Here is a 20404-nt window from a genome sequence, read left to right on the forward strand (position 1 = left end):
GATTTTGCAATTTTGTGTATATTTGAATACTAATATTTTGAGTGTCATAACATACTTAGCTTACCCAATGCCTCTTCTTTCTTTCTTTCTTTCTTTCCCTCCCTCCATTTCTTTCTTTCTTTCTTTCTTTCTCTTTCTTTCTTTCTTCTTTCTTTCTTTCCTATTTCTTTCTTTCTTTCTCTCTCTTTCTTTTTTTTTTTTTTTGAAACAGGATCTTACTCTATTACCCCAGGATGAAGTGCAGCAGCACAACCATAGCTCACTGCAGTCTTAATTCCTGGGCTCAAAGTGATTATCCTACTCCAGCTTCCCAAGTAGCCAGGACTATGGATGCGTGCCACCAGATCACACTAATTAAAAAAAAAAAATAGAAATTGCATCTCATGATGTATTCCAGGCTGGTCTCGAACTCCTGGCCTCAAGCCATCCTTCTATCTCAGTCTCCTTGTTAGTTTGGATTACAGGCCTGGCTGTAACGCTTCTTTCTTTGACCAACTTTTATATTTTTTTACATAAAACCATAATGCAAATGTTTTTTATGCATCACTTAATTTTTCCCACCTTTCAACAAATGCATCTTTTCCCATGTTCTATGTATTGCTATAAAATGTAATCTGGCTTTCCAGGCTTGGTCAAATTAGCTCTGACTATCTCATTACTAAGAAAGAGTTCTCCTGGTCAGTTTCTATAGTCTGCGCACTTCCTATAAGGGAGTCCCTCCAAATAGGGTTCCACCAACTACATTTGGCATAATTTGCCTTTAGGGCAATTTTTCTGCCTTCCCTGGAAGAAAGTTAGTACCATACAAAGAAACAAATATATCTTTCTTCATAGAGATTACATTTCAGCCTAATCTAGTCTTCTAGTCAATAAAAATAATGTTTGAAGAACTATGTTGTAAACTGGGAAGCCAGATGGCAATAATTGTCAAGAAAAAAAAAAACCACAGAAAGTGGAGATGACACATATGGGCTGGATGAGAGTATGGGAGTGTGGCTGGCTCTCCTTCTCCATGAGTTCTGCATCCATGGATTCAACCAACTGTGGCTGAAAATATTTTTTAAGACAAATGATGGTGGCCTCTGTATGAAACACACAGACTCCTTTTTCTTGTCATTATTCCTTTCAAAATACAGTATAACAACATAGCATTTACTTTGTGTTAGGTATTACAAGTAATCTATAGATAATGTAAAGTATACGGGAGGATGTAGACTGGTTATATGAAAACACTATGTCCTTTTATATAAGACACTGGAGCATCCATGAAGTATCCAAGTGGGTGGAGGTCCCTAGTACCAACACTCCACGGATACCTAGGGAGGACTGTATATAACATTTTAGATTGGGTTTCTACAGAAGGACAAACCGAGGATGTAACATTTGAGAAAATACCTGCACAGAATGAAGAAACTGATGAATAATAAATGTGGGTGAAAATTTGGGTGTAAATGCTCACAAAAAAGGCCTCAAGCAGGAATATGCCTGAGTTCTTATGGGAACTTCCAGGATGATATCGATGTTATTGTAGAGCAAACCAGGAGAAGTATGATAATATTGAGCCTCTGGTTAAAAGCTTACCTGCTTTCCTCTCTGCAAAGTTTAATTATGTGAGCCTTCAAATTCCTCTCTCTCTCTCTCTCTCTCTCTCTCTCTCTCTGTGTGTGTGTGTGTGTGTGTGTGTGTGTGTAATGGGGGAAGTGGGGACAAGGAGAGAGGGACAGACAGAATGAGAGAGAAAGACAGAGACAGAGAGAGATTTTCTTTAGATTTTCAATTGTTGCAACTAAAATTTAAAACTTTTAATCCTACCCGAATGCAAATTGTACTCATATGGAATTCTAATTCGAGCTTTACTTCTTCCAGCGTGAGTTTACATAAGTCACTCTTGTTGAGGATAATTGTAAAAAAAAAAAAAGCAAAAATGATTTAACTGGAGGATAGAAATAGAAGACAGAAATAAAGCAGATGGTGAAGTTAAAGTAGATTAGTTTTAAATTTTGTGTTTTTTTCTTTGTTCTCTAATGACGCCTTATAGGAGATTTAAAAAAAAAAGATAAAACATAAACCGAATTCTTATATATACACTTCTGAGCCAGTTGCAAAAGAAGAGAATCAAAGGAGCTTTGTATAAAGCTCTGATGCTATTTTCTTTGATATAACAAACAACACTCGATAACTTTAAGTCATAACATTAGGAAGTTATACAATATTTGAATAGACACAAACCAGAAAGTGCATTTCTAACTATATGTATTAAAATAAAATAAATGAAAATAAATGTGTCAGTAAATTACTGAAACTCTAAGGAAAAGAATGCCTGAATCATTGCGGTAAGGCATAATAAATAGTATTTAATTGCATAGTACCTGTATTTTACAATTATAATATGCATAATATCAAACATTTTTAAATGTATTGGATGCCATTTATTTATATAAACATGAAAATAACTATAGGATTTTTTTTGCCATGAGCTCTTAATCTCTTCAATAGTTTATACATATGTGATGGTGATTAGAAACCTAACACCCTCAATTGTAAAGCAACAATTGTTTTATCATTGAGGCCATTTATATTATTAATATTGAGAATGCAATTGACATTGTGAATGTGCTTGATTAGATATTCCTCATCACAATTTCAATGAGGAAGTTCGCCATCCTTACGCCACTTCAATTATAAAGAAAATGAATTGAAAATAGAGAAATTTAACTCATAATGAAGAGCATGACTTAGAATTAATAAGGTTCTGACCTACAGGGTTTTTTTATCTCCTCATATTTTCCAGCCTATTTTATTAATATCAGCTTCCTAATCTTAATGTTACTCTGAAGAATGCTTTATTCTTCATAAAATTTCATTAAATGCATATTAAAAAAGAAACATTTTTGTTCTCTTTTTAATTTTAGTCTAATCCCATTAACAAGAGTAAACCACTATTAAATTTGTTGGTTTATTTTCTTATAGCTTATTTAATACACATCTGCACAAATACAAATTTCATCCTGGCCCAACTGGCCATCAAAACTCTGATTAAACTTGGTCTTAAGTTAAATCCTCATACTAACAGAGCCACTCTGTGAATTCCAAATCCATTCTTCCCCATGTTTCTCTTTGGATCCTTGCTTCGGTGTCCCTGTCTGTTTCAATTTATCCCTGGGCCAGGTAGGTCACAGGCTCTGGAAATTTTAATGTTTCCATCAAACCAAATCAAATATGCTAAGAAAATTTCATGTTAAATGCTAAATGAGAATGGGGATGGATGACATCAAATACCACATCACCTTTTGCCATCTAAATGGCTCCCCTCCCTTATGCTTTCTGCTGCTTGGGAAAGCCTCTGCTCCTGATATATAATATTTTCTAGTGTCTATACCACTCTGGGAGGTAAAATCAATTTCTGAGGGAGCAGTCCTGGAATGACTTCTAACATTTTCAGCACCTCAGAAAATACATAAAAATTATTTTTTTACAAGTGGATAAATACATACAAATATCTAAAACCAAATAATAGAATGATACAGATGCTTTTCACAAAACATTTTAACTTGAGCATTTTCAATGTGATTAATAACCTTCAAAAACAAGGCCAAATGGATTCATCTTTTATTATATGGATACACTATAATTTTTAATATTCTTGTTGTTTAATTTGATTAATTTTCCTTTACAATAAATAATATTATAATGAACATTTTATATGCATGTTTTATATAATCTTTTAAATTTACTTTAGATATTTCTAGATACTGAATTATTACCGGTTGAAAAATTTCAGGCACATACTGCTAAATTGCCATTCAGTGGACTTATTACAAGTCATATTTTCCCTGGATACATGTGAACATACTCTCTCAATTTTCCTTTGTGATACAGAAATATAAACTGCGTATGCTTTTATGTTCTGTGATATGAAAATATCAAATGATATCTTCATAGTGCCTTAAATAATATTTCATTAATTTTTTGACAGTTTGGATTACCAACTGTAGTAAGATGGCTGAATAGGAACAGCTCCACTCTGCAGCTCTCAGCAAGACTAACACAGAAGGCAGGTGATTTCTGATTTCTGTATTTCCAACTGAGGTACCCTGTTCATCTCATTGAGACTGCTTAGGCAGTGAGTGCGGCCCACCAAGGGTGAGCAGAAGCAGGGTGGGGCATTGCCTCACCTAGGAAGTGGGAGTTTACATAAGGGGTCAGGGACCTCCCTACCCTAGCTAAGGGAAGCCATGAGGGTTTGTGCCATGAGGGACTGGGCTATCTGGCCCAGATACTACACTTTTCCCATGGTTTTTGCAATCCGCAGACCAGGAGATTCCCTCGTGTGTCTACATTCCCCGGGCCCTGGGTTTCAAGCACAAAACTGGGAGGCTGTTGGGGCAGACACTGAGCTACCTGCGGAGTTTTTTTTTTTTTTTCGTACCCCACTGATACCTGGAACTCCAGTGAGAGAGAACCATTTACTCCCCTGGAAAGCGGGCTGAAGCCAGGGAGCAAAGTGGTCTGGCTCAGCGGGTCCCACTCCCTTAAGCCCAGCAAGCTAAGAACCATTGGCTTGAAATTCTCACTGCCATCACAGCAGTCTGAAGTCGACCTGGGATCATCAAACTTGGTGGGGATGGGGTATCCGCCTTTACTGAGGCTTGAGTAGGAGACTTTCCCGTGACCCTTCTAAAGACTGGGCGGAACGCATCACAGCACAGCAAAGCTGCTATAGCCAGACTGTCTTGCTAGATTCCTCTTCACTGGGTAGGGCATCTCGGAAAGAAAGGCAGCTGCCCCAGTCAGGGGATTATAAATAAAACTCCCACCTCCCTAGGACAGAGAACCTGGGGGAAGGGGCGGCTGTGGGCGCAGCTTCAGTGGACTTAAGCATTCCTGCCTGTCAGCTCTGAAAAGAGCAGTGGATCTCCCAGCACAGCGCTCCAGCTCTGCTAAGGGATAGACCGCCTCCTCAAGTGGGTTCCCTGACCCCTGTGCCTCCTGACTGTGAGAGACCTCCCAACAGAGGTCGACAGACACCTCGTATGGGAGAGCTCTGGCTGGCATCTGGTGGGTGCCCCTCTGGGACGAAGCTTCCAGAGGAGGGAACAGGCAGCAATCTTTTCTGTTCTTCAGCCTCTGCTGGTGATACCCAAGCAAACAGGGTCTGCAGTGGACCTCCAGCAAACTGCAGCAGACCTGCAGAAGAGGGGCCTGACCATCAGAAGAAAAACCAACAAACAGCAAGCAATAACATCAAAGTCAATAAAAAGGACCCCCACACACAGAAACCCCATCAAAAGGTCATCAGCCTCAAAGGTCAAAGGTAGATAAATCCATGGAGATGAGGAAAAACCAGCAAAAAAATGCTGAAAATTCCAAAAACCAGAATGCTTCTTCTCCTCCAAATGATCACAACTCCTCTCCAGCAAGGGCACAAAACTGGACAGAGAATGAGTTTGATGAACTGACAGAAGCAGGCTTCAGAAAGTGGGTAATAACAAACTCCTCTGAGCTAAAGGAAGCAACGCAAGGAAGCTAAGAACCTTGACAAAAGGTTACAGGAATTGCTAACTAGAATAACCAGTTTAGAGAAGAACATAAATGACCGGATGGAGCTGAAAAACACAGCATGAGAACTTTGTGAAGCATACACAAGTATCAATAGCTGAGTTGCTCAAGCAGAAGAAAGGATATCAGAGATTGAAGATCAACTTAATGAAATAAAGCATGAAGACAAGATTACAACAAAAAGAATGAAAAAGAACGAACAAAGCCTCAAAGAAATATGGGACCATATGGGAAGACCAAAGATATGATTGACTGGGGTCCCTTAAAGTCATGGGGAGAATGGAAGCAAGTTGGAAAACACTTCAGAATATTATCCAGGAGAACTTCCCCAACCTAGCAAGACAGGCCAGCATTCAAATCCAGAAATACAGAGAATGCCACTAAGATACTCCTTGAGAAGAACAACCCCAAGACAAACAATTCTCAGATTCTCCAAGGTTGAAACAAAGGAAAAAATGTTAAGGGCAGCCAGAGAGAAAGTTCAGGTTACCTACAAAGGGTAGCCCATCAGATTAACAGTGGGTCTCTCTGCACAAACCCTACAAGCCAGAAAAGAGTGGTGCCCAATAGTCAACATTCTTAAAGAAAAGATTTTGCAAACCAGAATTTCATATCCAGCCAAACTAAGTTTCATAAGTGAAGGAGAAATAAAATCCTTTACAGACAAGCAAACGTTGAAGGATTTTGTGACCACCAGGCTTGCCTTACAAGGACTCCTGAAGGAAGTACTAAATATAGAAAGGAAAAACTGATACCAGCCACTGCAAAAACATACCAAAATATAAAGAACAATGAAACTAAGAAGAAACTGCATCAACTAATGTGCAAAATGACCAGCTAGCATCATAATGACAGGATCAAATTCACACATACCAATATTAACATTAAATGTAAATGGGCTAAATGCCCCAATTCAAAGACACAGAATGGCAAGTTGGATAGAGTCAAGACCCACTGGTGTGCTGTATTCAGAAGACCCATCTCATACGCAAAGACACGTATAGGCTCAAAATAAAGGGATGGAGGACTATTTACCAACAAATGGAAAGCAAAAAAAGCAGGGGTTGCAGTCCTAGTCTCTGATAAAACAGACGTTAAACCAAGAAATGTCAAAAAAGACAAAGAAGGGCATTACATAATGGTAAAGGGATCAATGCAACAAGAAGAGCTAATTATCCTAAATATATATGCACTCAATACAAAAGTGCCCAGATTCATAAAAATAAATTCTTAGAGGCCTACAAAGAGACGTAGACTCCCTCACAGTAATAGTGGGAGACTTTTTAACACTCCACTGTCAATATTCGACAGATCAATGAGACAGAAAATTAACGAGGATATTCAGGACTTGAACTCACCTCTGGACCAAGCAGCCCTAATAGATATCTACAGAACTGTCCACATCAAATCAACAGAATATACATTTTTATCAGCATCACATAGCACTTACTCTAAAATCAACCACATAATTGGAAGTAAAACACTCCTCAACAAATGCAAAAGAATGGATGCAAATGTAAAAAAACAGCCTCTTAGACCACAGTTTAATCAAATTAGAACTCAGGATTAAGAAAGTTACTCAAAACCACACAATTTTGTGGAAACTGAACAACTTGCTCCTCAATGACTCTTGGGTAAGTAACAAAAATAAGGCAGAAATAACAAAGTTCTTTGAAACCAATGAAAACAGACAACGTACCAGAATCTCTGGGACAGAGCTAAAGCAGTATTTACAGGGAAAGTTATAGCACCAAATGCCCACATCAGAAAGCAGGAAAGATCTAAAATTGACACCCTAACATCACAATTAAAAGAAATAGAGAAGCAAGAGCAAACAAATTCAAAAGCTAGCAGAAGACAAGAAATAACTAAGATCAGAGCAGAACCGAAGGAGATAGAGGCACGAAAAACCCTTCAAAAAATCATTGAATCAAGGAGCTGTTCTTTTGAAAAGATTAAAAAAATAGATAGACCACTAGCCAGACTAAAAAAGGAGAAAAGAGAGAGAAATCAAATAGACACAATAAAAAATGATAAAGGGGATATCAACACCGATCCCACAGAAATAAAAACTACCAACAGAGAATACTATAAACACCTCTATGCAAAAACAAAACAAAACAAAACAAAACAAAAACTAGAAAATCTAGAAGAAATGGATAAATTCCTGGACACATACATCCTCCCAGGAGGAAGAAAATCCGTAACTAAACCACGAAGAAGTCAAATCGTGAATAGACCAATAAAAAGTTCTGAAATTGAGGCATTAATTAATACCCTACCAACCAAAAAAAGCCAAGGACCAGATGAATTCACAGCTGAATTCTATCAGAGGTACAAAGAGGAGCTGGGACCATTCCTTCTGAAACTATTCTAAACAATAGATAGACAAATGCAATCTAATTAAACTAAAGAGCTTCTGCACAGCAAAGGAAACTATCATCAGAGTGAACAGGCAACCTGCAGAATGGGAGAAAAATTCTGCAATCTATCCATCTGACAAAGGGCTAATATCCAGAATCTACAAAGAACTTAAACAAATTTACAAGACAAAAACAATCAACCTCATCAAAAAGTGGGTGAAGGATATGAACAGGCACTTCTCCAAAAGAAGACATTTATGCAGTCAACAAACATATGAAAAAAAGCTAATCATCACTGGTCATTAGAGAAATGCAAATCAAAACCACAATGAGATACCATCTCATGGCAGTTATAATGACGATCATTAAATGTCAGGAATCAACAGATGCTGGAGAGGATGTGGAGAAATAGGAACGCTTTTACACTGTTGGTGGGAGTGTAAATTAGTTCAATCATTGTAGAAGACAGTGTGGCAATTCCTCAAGGATCTGGAATTAGAAATACCATTTGACCCAGCAATCCCATTACTGGGTATATATCCAAAGGATTATAATTCATTCTACTATAAAGACACATGCACACAAAAGTTTATTGTGGCACTGTTCACAATAGCAAAGACTTGGAACCAACCCAAATGCCCATCAATGATAGACTGGATAAAGAAAATGTGGCAAATATACACCATGGAATACTATGCATTCATAAAAAAGGATGAGTTAATGTTCTTTGCAGGGACATGGATGAAGATGGAAACCATCATTCTCAGCAAACTAACACAGGAACATAATACCGAACACCACATGTTCTCACTCATAAGTGGGAGATGAACAATGAGAACACATGGAGACAGGGAGGGGAACATCACACACCGGGGCCTGTCAGGGGGTGGGGGACTAGTGGAGGGATAACATTAGGAGAAATATATAATGTAGATGACAGTTTGATGGGTGCAGCAAAACACCATGTCACATGTATACCTATGTAACAAACCTGCACATTCTGCACATGTACCCCAGAACTTAATGTACAATAATAAAAAAGATAAACAAGAAAAAAATAAATAAATAAAATAAAACAGAAAAAAAAGAGAGGGACTCCTCCCTAACTCATTTTATGAGTCCAGCATCATCCTGATTCCAAAACCTGGAAGAGACACAATGAGAAAATAAAATTTCAGGCCAATATCACTGATGAACTTCGATGTGAAAATCCTCAATAAAATACTGGCAAATGGAATCCAGCAGTACATCAAAAAGCTTATCCACCACGACCAATTTGGCTTTATCCCTGGGATGCAAAGATAGTTCAACATATGCAAATCAATAAACATAATCCATCACATAAACAGAACCAATGACAAAAACCACATGATTATCTCAATAGATGCAGAAAAGGCCTTCGACAAAATTCAACACCGCTTCATGCTAAAAACTCTCAATAAACTAGGTGTTGGTGGAACATATATCAAAATAATAAGGGCTACTTATGACGAACCCATAGCCAATATCATACTGAATGGGCAAAAGCTGAAAGCATTCCCTTTGAAAACCGACACAAGACAAGGATGCCCTCTCTCACCACTCCTGTTCAACATAATGTTGGAAGTTCTGGCTAGAGCAATCAAGCAAGAGAAAGAAATAAAGGGTATTCAAATAGGAAGAGAGAAAGTCAAATTGTGTCTGTTTGCAGAATACATGATTGTATATTTAGAAAACCCCATCGTCTCAGCCCAACAACTCCTTAAGCTGATATGCAACTTCAGCAAAGTCTCAGGATACAATATCAATGTGCAAAAATCACAAGCATTCCTATACACCACTAACAGACAAGCAGAGAGGCAAATTATGAGTGAACTCCCATTGAGAATTGCTACAAAGAGAATAAAATACCTAGGAATACAACTTACAAGAGATGTGAAGGACCTCTTCAAGGAGAACTACAAACCACTGCTCAAGGAAATAAGAGATGACACAAACAAATGGAAAAAATCATTCCATGCTCATGGACAGGAAGAATCAATATTGTGAAAATGGCCATACTGCCCGAAGAAATTTATAGATTCAATGCTATTCCCATCAATCTTCCATCGACTTTCTTCACAGAACTAGAAAAAAATACTTTAAATTTCATATGCAACGAAAAAAAGGCCATATTTCCAAGACAGTCCTAAGCAAAAAGAACAAAGCTGGAGGCATCATGCTACCTAACTTCAAACTATACTTCAAGGCTACACAGTAACCAAAACAGCATGGTACTGGTACCAAAATATATATATAGACCAATGGAACACAACAAAGGTTTCAGAAGTAACACCACACATCTACAAGCATCTGAGCTTTGACAAACATGACAAAAACAAGCAATGGGGAAAGAATTCCCTATTTAATAAATGGTTTTGGGAAAACTGGCTAGCCATATGCGGAAAACTGAAACTGGACCTCTTCCTTACACCTTATACAAAAATTAACTAAAGGTGGATTAAAGACTTAAATGTAAAATTTAAAACCATAAAAACCCTAGAAGAAAACCTAGGCAATACCATTCAGGACATAGGCATGGGCAAGTACTTCATGACTAAAACACCAAAAGCAATTGCAACAAAAGCCAAAATTGACAAATGGGATCTAATCAAAATGAAGAGCTTCTGCTCAGCAAAAGAAACTGTCCTCAGAGTGAACAGGCAACCTACAGAATGGGAGAAAAATTTTGCAAACTATCCATCTGACAAAGGGCTAATATCTAGAATCTACAAGGAAGTTAAACAAATTTACAAGAAAAAAACAACCTCACCAAAAAATGGGCAAAGTTTATCAACAGACACCCATCAAAAGAAGTCATTTATGCAGCCAGCAAACATATTAAAAAAAGCTCATCATCACTGGTCATTAGAGAAATGCAAATCCAAACCACAACGAGATACCATCTCATGCCAGTTAGAATGATGATCATTAAAACGTGGAAATAATAGATGCCATTGAGGATGCGGAGAAATAGGAACGCATTTACACTTTTGGTGGGAGTGTAAATTAGTTCAACCATTGTGGAAGACAGTGTGGTGATTCCTCAAGGATATAGAACTAGAAATACCATTTGACCCAGCAATCCCATTACTGAGTATATACCCAAATGATTATAAATCATTCTACTATAAAGACGCATGCACACGTATGTTTATTGCAGCACTATTTACAACAGCAAAGACTTGGGACCAACCCAAATGCCCATCAATGATAGGCTGGATAAAGAAACTGTGGCACATATACACCATGGAATATTATGCAGTATAAAAAAGAATGAGTTCATGTCCTTTGCAGAGATGTGGATGAAGCTGGAAACCATCATCCTCAGCAAAGCAACATAGGAACAGAAAAGCAAACACCACATGTTCTCACTCATAAGTGGGAGCTGAACAGTGTGAACACATGGAGATAGGGAGGGAAATATCACACACCAAGGCCTGTTAGGCAGAGTGGCGGGAAGGAGAGGGAGTGTATTAGGACAAATACCTAATGCATGTGGGGCTTAAAACCTATATGACGGGTTGATAGGTGCAGCAAACCACCATACTACATGTATACCAATGTAACGAACGTTTACATTCAGTACATCTATCCCAGAACTTAAAGCAAAATAAAATTAAATTTAAAAATTTGAGACAGTTTGAACATTTAAAATGTGTATTTACCTTTATTTTCATTTATATCTAAAGATTATCTATACAATATATTTTCTAATTTTATTTGTTCTTTCCCTTTAAAAATTAACAATATAACTCACACATAGTTTTTCATGAAGAAACAAATACACCCCACCGTGAAAGAGGATTTATTAATTTCTTAATTTTAAGAATTTTAAAAATCAGAATTTTATGATTTCTGATTTTAAGTTTTAAGGTCTGTTTTACATAAAAGTAAGGTAGGCATCAACTGGTTTCTGGTTAGTATTTCTCTCAATTTTTTCCATCATTTTGTTTCAATAAAGACATTTTATTTCATATTATCTCATGTGAACAGTACATACCTCTATTATGATTATGTTTATTTCTAATGTAAATTTAGGTGGGTAATCACTGGTTATTGTTGTCTTTTTAAAAATTATTTTGATGCACAGAAGTTTTTAAATTTAATTAAGTTCAATAAACCAATTAATTTGTGCCCTATCTAACAAAGTTTAGTCTAATACATGGTCATGAAGAACCTCATCCTTTGGTGTTTTTTTTTTTTTTTTTTTTTTGCTCCATTTTATTCTCAAGAAGTTTTATAAATTTCTCTTTAACTCTCAGGTTTATGCTTCATGTCAAATTAATTATTGTGTGGTTTGACGTAGGGGATATGGACTCACTTTTTTTCCACGTGTGTTTTGATAAGATGTTCCTTTGTTAGTTAAATTACCTTGGTGTTTTTGACAGAATTCAACAGAAATTTCCCTGTGGATCTATCTTTGAAGTCTCCTTTCCTCTGTATGTGTGTGTGTGTGTGTGTGTGTGTGTGTGTGTGTGTGTGTGTGTGATCTTCTAGTTCATCCTTATGCTATGTATTAGTCAGGGTTCTCTAGAGGGACAGAACTAATAGGATAGATTTATACGAAAAGGGGAGTTTATTAAGGAGTATTAACTCATACTATCACAGGGTCCCACAGTAGGCTGTCTGCAAGCTGAGGAGCAAGGAAGCCAGTCTGAGTCCCAAAGCAAAGAACTTGGAGTCCAATGTTCGACAGCAGGAAGTATCCAGCACAGAAGAAAGATGTAGGCTGGGAGGCTAAGCCTGTCTAGCCCATTTATGTTTTTCTGCCTGCTTTACATTTTGGCTGTGATGGCAGATGATTAGATGGTGCCCACCTAGACTAAGGGTGGGTCTCCCTTCCCCAGCCCACCAACTCAAATGTTAATCTCCTTTGACAACACCCTCACAGACACACCCAGGGTCAATACTTGACATCCTTGAATCCAATCAAGTTGACCCTCAGTATTAAGCATCACATGCTAGTACCACATTGCCTTGATACTCTAGCTTGAAAGTAACTCCTGAAATCAGGTTGGTAAAATCCTTCAGATTTGCTGTTATTTTTGATTGCTTAGCTATTGAAGTCCTTTGATGTTTCATATCAGTTTTATAATCAGCTTACCCATTTCTACAAAACATTTGTTAATATCAGTAAGAAGAAAGGACATCATAAAATATTAATTTTTCTAATTCATAAATATTTTATAACTTTATTTATAGGGCATATTCCATTTCCCTCTAATCTTTTTTTTAGTTTTCAGCATAGAGATATTAGCCACATTTTGTTAAATGTTTTCTGAAGTGTTTTGATACAATTATAATCATACTTTATTTCACTTTTATAGTATTAATTTTTAGTGTCATGTCTTAATTAGTTGTTGCCATATTACAGAAGCACTATTGGTTTCTAAAAAGTTATAATGAATCCTGGGATTTTGCCATATTTAACTTGTTAGTTCTACTTTTTAATTTTTATAGCGTTCCAATGAATAGTAATGAGGAATGCTTATCAAAACCATACCATTTTATTTATTCTATCTTCATGTTGTATTTATTTTTCTTGCCTTATTTCTCAAAAAAATTATTTTTTGAAAAAAAAAAGCTTTGGGGAAACATTGGAAGTTCCCTTTGTACTCTCCCTGATTTCATTCTCCCATCTACCTCCCTATAGTTTGCCTTTCAAATAAAGCTGGTGTGTGTAATCCTCAAGTTTATAAAATTTTAAAATTCAATATTTTGATATTTGTAAGTATTAATACATATAGCTATTGTCTATTCATTTTAACTAGTTTTTATAATTCCATTGTAAGACTACACCATGACGAAATTGTCCGTTCTCTTATTTACCAGGTTTAGTTTCAGATTTGAAGTGAAAATTCCTGTGTAGGTCTCTCAGTAAATACCTGATAATTTCTCTAATACACACACCTACAAGTAACATTGCTAGGTTGTGGAATATCCCTTACCATGTGTAGTACAGATATATTGTATTTGTAAAGTAATTTCCAAAACTATTCACTAAAAAAGCATATTTTATGGACCCTAACAATCAACCACTAGACTGATTTTATTTCTCATCTAGTTAAAGAGCTTAAAGTATTAGTAACTGGGGTTTTATATACTAAGAAGTATATCACCAGGCCTCAATTAGCTTTATACTTACTTTATAATAAAAACACCTCCTAGAACATTTATTAATTCCCTCCCAACATAATTCTTATAAATTAAAACCCCTATTGCTAAGCTTTACATAACTCACATTTAAATATAAATATAAGGATATATTTCTCTGGCTAAGATTAATAAGAGCATTTGAAATATAGACTAACTGAGTCTATTGTATTTTGAAGGGCTAAATTATGTTGCCATGTATTAAATTACTTACTTTGAATCTTCCAATTATATTGAAACACCATTCTTCATTCAGACAGTTGATGCTCAGCAGTCTACAGTGGTCAATTGCTTTCTCACAGTTTTTTTCAGTAAATCCTGATATACAGCTGTAAATACATCAGTGTAAATTAGAAAAATTATAATTTAAATGTTTTCAGAAAAGCCTATTAACATTATTCCAAAAGGAATAAGGCTTTGTTTAAATTATATGGTACTATTAATCATTTTTTTATACATACCTGTGATCTTAGCCAAAAAGCTCCTATTTATGTATTTGGAAAGAATTACAGTAAACTAAATTTTCAATGTATGCTCTTAATGATCTCTTTTGGGAATTTAAGAATAAAATAAACTTTGGCCTAAACTGATACTTAACAATACAGTATATGTTTTGGAAAACTAGTGGAATATGAAGAAAAAACATGACAAATGTGATTTTTTTAATGTTTAGTAGAGCCAGTATATACTGATGATGTGCTAGCAGGAGTTAATGATGACTACATGAATTTGAGACAGGATAGACTGCCAGTGGATGATAATGGTCTAGTTATAGTTGGGCTACTTATAGGACTTCTGTTTGTTAGTTGTCATTTTTAAAATTGTTTTTCAAACAATCTATATTCCAGTCTACTGTATTTCATTAACTGCAATCTATAAGTTGCTAAAGAACACACACTGGTGTTCTGGCTTCTACTGCCCTCACTTCTAATTAATTTGTAGGAAACAGTCCTGTGCCTTAATTTTTAGGCACTTAATATTTAGTAAACCTTCTATTATAAAATAAATGGGACCCCAAATGAAAGAATGTTTTTTCTAATGTAAACACCAAATATTTTAAGACCAAAAATATGACTTCTCATGACTTTAAGTTGGTAGAAGCTGATTTATTAATGAAGTGAATTTAACTATACATTTATTATTTTAAATCTGTTATAAGAACACAAAATAATTTCATAAAAGGGATCAAAGGCCGTGTTGGCACAATTTCACTGAAATAGCATCAATAAAATGCTGTAGTAATTTACCTTTCCTATAGTTTGAGGCATACAGCTTTGCATTTTCATCTTACAGAATTAAATTATTTCTCCATTCATATCAGAAATAATCATCCACTTTTTTTCAGCACCCATCATATGCCAGCCACTAGGCTAATTACCTTTACACAATTTTCTTAAGTTCTCATTCAATTCTTGTAAGTTGTGAAATATATTATTATTTATCACTTTTATAAATGAGGAAACATACCCATAGAAATTACATTAGTTGCTTTGGCCATATTACTTACAAATTTTAGAGTGGTTAATAAAATTAAGTTTGTCCTAACTTTAAGTGCATTATTATACTCTGCTATTCCATAGATGAAGACCTTTATGTATTTTACTCTACCACTCCACAGATAGTAAGATATATTTACTTTACGTCTCTCATTCTGAGGGGCTGGCTAGATATCCAGAAATCACTCCAAATACCAACTTAATGAGAGGTAGCATCGCTTCCTATTGAGGATGAGCATGTAATAGCATAGAGAAGAAGAGAAGAGCTTTAGCACATCCTAAAAGTTGATGAGTTTCAATTTTCCTTTTGAGTTGGAATGGACTGAATTGACCAAGAGCAGTTAAAGACACATGTGACATTTGGGCTTACTTTGTGTTGCAGTTTCCAAAGAACAGGATCAGGTCTATGAATTGAAGAACCAATATTTAGCCACTAAGAAGAATCAGATCCAAATGGTGTTGGATGAACACTGGGCAGCAGCAACTCTGAGAAAGTGTTTCTAAACAGAGCAAGTTTTATTGATCCAAAAAAAAAAAAAAGGCCAAAGATTTTCTACTCTCAGTACACACTAGGTAAGAGACCCCCCAAATACTATCTGCAATGTGTGGCTCAGAGAGGTTTGACCCAAAGGCGGAGGACTAATGTGTACTAGGCTTAATACCTGGATGATAAAATAATCTGTACAACAAATCCCCATGACCCAAGTTTACCTATGTAAGAAACCTGCACTTGTATCCCTGAACTTAAAAGTTTTTTTTTTTTTTTTTTTTTTCAAAAAGGGAAAACTTTCCTACTGAGTTTCAGGCAATCATCTCCAATCCCCCACTCCCAGTGATGGCTTGAAATCTAAGAGGCACTTCCAAGTCTTACTCATAAGAAAAATGTCATCCTATCAACTCAGCCTGCTGTCAAGGAAAAAGAAGTTTCAATAGTAGCCTTGACATTTAAGAATGTAAAACAGAGAAAACAAAAGCAAAGTAAACAAAAGCAAACTCTGAAACAACATGGACCTTTTTAATAAATGTGTTTACAAAAGTGCATTAACTTCTGTTGAAATGCTCAGAGAGACTTATTGCTAACTAATTTGAGCTACTCTAGGTGTCCAGCAGCCATTTTAGTCAGAGGCCAATTGTTTTAAATACAGGGGGAGAGAAAGGAAAGACCTTTCAGATCACCATGTTTCTAAAACATCCAATTTATAGTTTGTTTTTATATAAAACTATTTTGAGACTTTAGGGTAAGGGTAACCTCATGATTGTGATGGAAATATTTAAGGTGTCATTTTAGTGGTAAAATGGGAAATGATACATAGGAAAGCAGCGAGGATCTGTGAAGATACATGAAAGGGAAGGAAAAAAATAATGAAAATAAAATATAATAGTGGAAAAGAGGAGACAAAAACAATACTCTTATCCTCTTTTACTTTTTCCTTCCTAAAATGATTTCTTACCACTGATTTAAATATCTTTCTACTATTAGGTTTCCTTTTGCCAATAAAGCCAATATTCATTAGTTAATTAGCTTTACTCTATTTCTTGGACATAACATTCCAAACTTGTCCAGTGACCTATGGAATGCACACTACTGATTTTAATGAGAAGTGTCAGGCACTGTTGGGAACACAGCATTAATAGAGTAGGGACAGCAATATCAGAACAAAATTCCATCACCAGCATTTTGGTAAATGTTTTATGTAATACAGAACTACTAGTATTTATAACTGCTATTTATTTTTAAAGTTAATTTATCAATTAAGGTAAAAATCAGTGAAACAATATTTACTACATTTTAAATAGGTTTCAAAATGTATTTTTTCAAAATATTAAGAAAAGCCCATAAATTTAATACAATTAAAAATAAAATGTTCAATATTTTACTAACAGTTAGTAAAAATTATTACTGTATTAAAATAATAATTTCATAAAGCAAAAAATTAGAAAAAATATTTTTTAAAGAGTTAACTTCAAATTGGAAGTATACTTCTGCTTAAAGTTTTCTAGCTGCTGAAATAGCTTTTTCAAACTCTATACTATTCTAGCAAATGGAAAGGAGATAGTTATAAACTAACTTCAGATAGTTTTCTCTGCCTGTGGTAACTTGAAATACTCTCATCACTTGTTTGAAAACTTGGAATCAACTTTTGATACATTTTTTTCCAGGAAATGAACAGTTATATTTGTAATTTTTATAATGTTTAAGTTGTAATTTTTGTCTTAAAGCATTGTAGTTCACATTTGTCTCTTTGGTTTCATCATGCAGACATGGGGATTCTGATGGAAAGTTCCTTGTATCAGTTTCAATGCTGTCATTGAACCTGTTCCGCTACTTGGGCAAAAAACCCTTCGAAGTAAATTAAGATTTATTCTTATAATAGAATCTTTGCAATACTATTGCATGCTTACATACTGTGACTTGTGTGGGCATAGACAAATGTCCAGACCTATGGACTACTTCATATGACGAATTTATCTTTTAAGCATAAACTGAGCAACAAGGTCACTGCCTGGATTTCGGAAAGCAAATAATTCAGATGTAAAAGTTATTTAAAGATGAAAATAAGAATCTTAGACAAAACCATCCATATTTGATAAGTAAAATTAACATGCTATACCTCTATCCTAGAATATAGAAAGCTAGTATTAAACCTATTAAAACAGCAACTCCTCTGCCTTATTATACATTCGTTTATGGGGAAGGGAGAGAAAATTATAAATACATGAGTATAATGACAGATAGGGAGAGGTGCTATATAATTAATAAATTAAATCCGATAAAAGTGGAGGGAGAAATTGAGATTAGGTATTTCCAGGCTGTGTCAGGATCAACAGGAAAGACATCTTTGAGGAGATAATATTTGAGTGAATGGCTGAAGGAAGTGTACAAATTGCTACTGTGCTTTCTGGGAAATGTGCACTTCAGAAAAGGGAACGGCAAATACCGAGGATTGAAGCAAGAGGTCCTTGAGATATTCAGGAAACATCTCAAAGACCAAAGTGGTGACTTAGTAGGAGATGGTGGCAGAGAGATAGGCAGGAGGAAAATATGGCTCACCTTGTAAGCATTTTAAATCCTTTAGGTTTTATTAATGTACGGGAACCCCCTGAATGGCATTGGCAGAGGAATAACATGATTTTAAAACATATATATTCTTTTTTTGTGGATAAAAAATGATAAACAAGCAAACTATTTTACAGTTACTTTACCTGTAACTTTCAGCATCTAAAATAATCACAATCTGTTTTCTAGTTGCTCAGGTCAAAAACTATGGAGCCAATATATTTGTTCTTTTTCTTTCTCATTCAATCCGCTCTAAAGAAACATTGTATTGACTCCATCTTAAATATACATCCACAATCCAACCCCTTCTTATTATGCCCTCTCTCCAATTCTAATCTAAGTCACTGTCCTACCCAGTTTGCTATACTGTAATTACTATAATAGCTTATTAACAGGTCTCTTTGCATGTGCCCTTGTGTCTGTACAGTTTCCTTTCAAAACAACAGTCACACAACAATTCAAAAATATAAACCAAATAAAGTAACTCATTTGCCAGCAACACTGCAATACTTGCCATTGTACTTAGAGTGAAAATGAAGGACGTTACAAAGGCATTCATGATCTAAAGCTGCCCCAGATTCTGGTTTCTCTTCTAACTTCATTGCTGCTACTTCCCTTGCTTTCTCCAGAGCAGTTAGTCTGGACTCATGCATGGATAGGGTCTGAATAGGCCAAGGATTTTGCAATAGGTACTCCCTCTGCCATGAACACTCTTCCTTAGACAGCTGCACATTCCCTCACATCATTCAAATCTCCGCCAAAATATTAGCTTTTTTGATGAGACTTCCATTCACTATTTGACATGTACCTGAATGAAGGTTCAAAACAATGAGGTCAAGAGGGAAGCTATTGAAATGTTCCAGCTGAGAATTTGGCTTGAACAAGGGTGTTAACATTCCTAATGATAAAAGTGTTCATATCCATGATACGTAGTTATGGGAGAGTTTAAAGGATTTGTTGATGGACAAGACGTGTCAAAAGAGAGAAAAGAAGAAATAAAAGAGTAATGTAAATGAATACTGGCAGAAAAGAAGCTTTGTCCAGGGCTCAGTAATCAATTATGAATTTGGAATACATTAAGTTTGAGCTGCTATATTAGATATATATAAAATGGACAAGAGTTTAATGGTAGGATGAGAATTAAACAGGTTTGATGTTTTCAGGTCAATGGAACATAGAAAAAGAGAATCAAGGAATTTGAAAGTGGATGTGTAAGTATGTTTTTTAAAAGAAAATGGGGACCTGCAGGGGATACTAGACACAGGAATGTCAAATGTAGTCATATAATTGGAGGTCCTGTTGCTTTTTTAAAAATTTATGAAATTTTGTCATTACAGTACATGAGTGAGTGAACTTGAAATACAGGAAGTGGGGATCAGAGAGTGAAAGAATTTAAATTAAAGGTATTTCAGGGTGTGCAATTAAAGGCATGATAACTTATAGGATAAGACCATGGGAGATGGACTGAGGTGAAGGAGAGGGGGAAATTAGCAAAATAATTATCAAAAAATTTAAACAACCAGAGTGAGTGGATTTCCAAGAGGGATACCAAAGTTATCAAAAAATATGACCACAGTGGTGATAAAGAAAAGGTCAGCAAGCTAGATGCTAAAACATTTAGTAAAGGATAAGCAGAAACTGAGAGAAAAGCTACTAGAAAAGGAGCGAGGGAGAGGGGGAGGGGGAGAGAGAGTCAGAGAGAGAGAGAAGATACAGCTGCTGGCTAGGGTTTTCAGAAGGAGAAGGGAAAAAAT

The 20404-nt window shown here is 35.6% G+C and overlaps 1 protein-coding gene across 40 annotated transcripts in view; it reads right to left on the bottom strand.

The window, feature by feature from the left end:
• Positions 1-20404, bottom strand: part of LOC129397991 (protein eyes shut homolog) — a 565331-nt gene that overhangs the window by 95609 nt on the left and 449318 nt on the right. For all 40 annotated transcript variants that reach the window (XM_063605343.1, XM_063605344.1, XM_063605345.1 and 37 more), the window contains one exon: positions 14311-14425. In XM_063605343.1, coding sequence (XP_063461413.1) covers positions 14311-14425 — 115 coding nt within the window. The remainder of the gene's footprint in view (positions 1-14310; positions 14426-20404) is intronic.

The sequence above is a fragment of the Pan paniscus genome, chromosome 5 (assembly GCF_029289425.2).
Source record: "Pan paniscus chromosome 5, NHGRI_mPanPan1-v2.0_pri, whole genome shotgun sequence".
NCBI classification, from domain to species: Eukaryota; Metazoa; Chordata; class Mammalia; order Primates; family Hominidae; genus Pan; species Pan paniscus.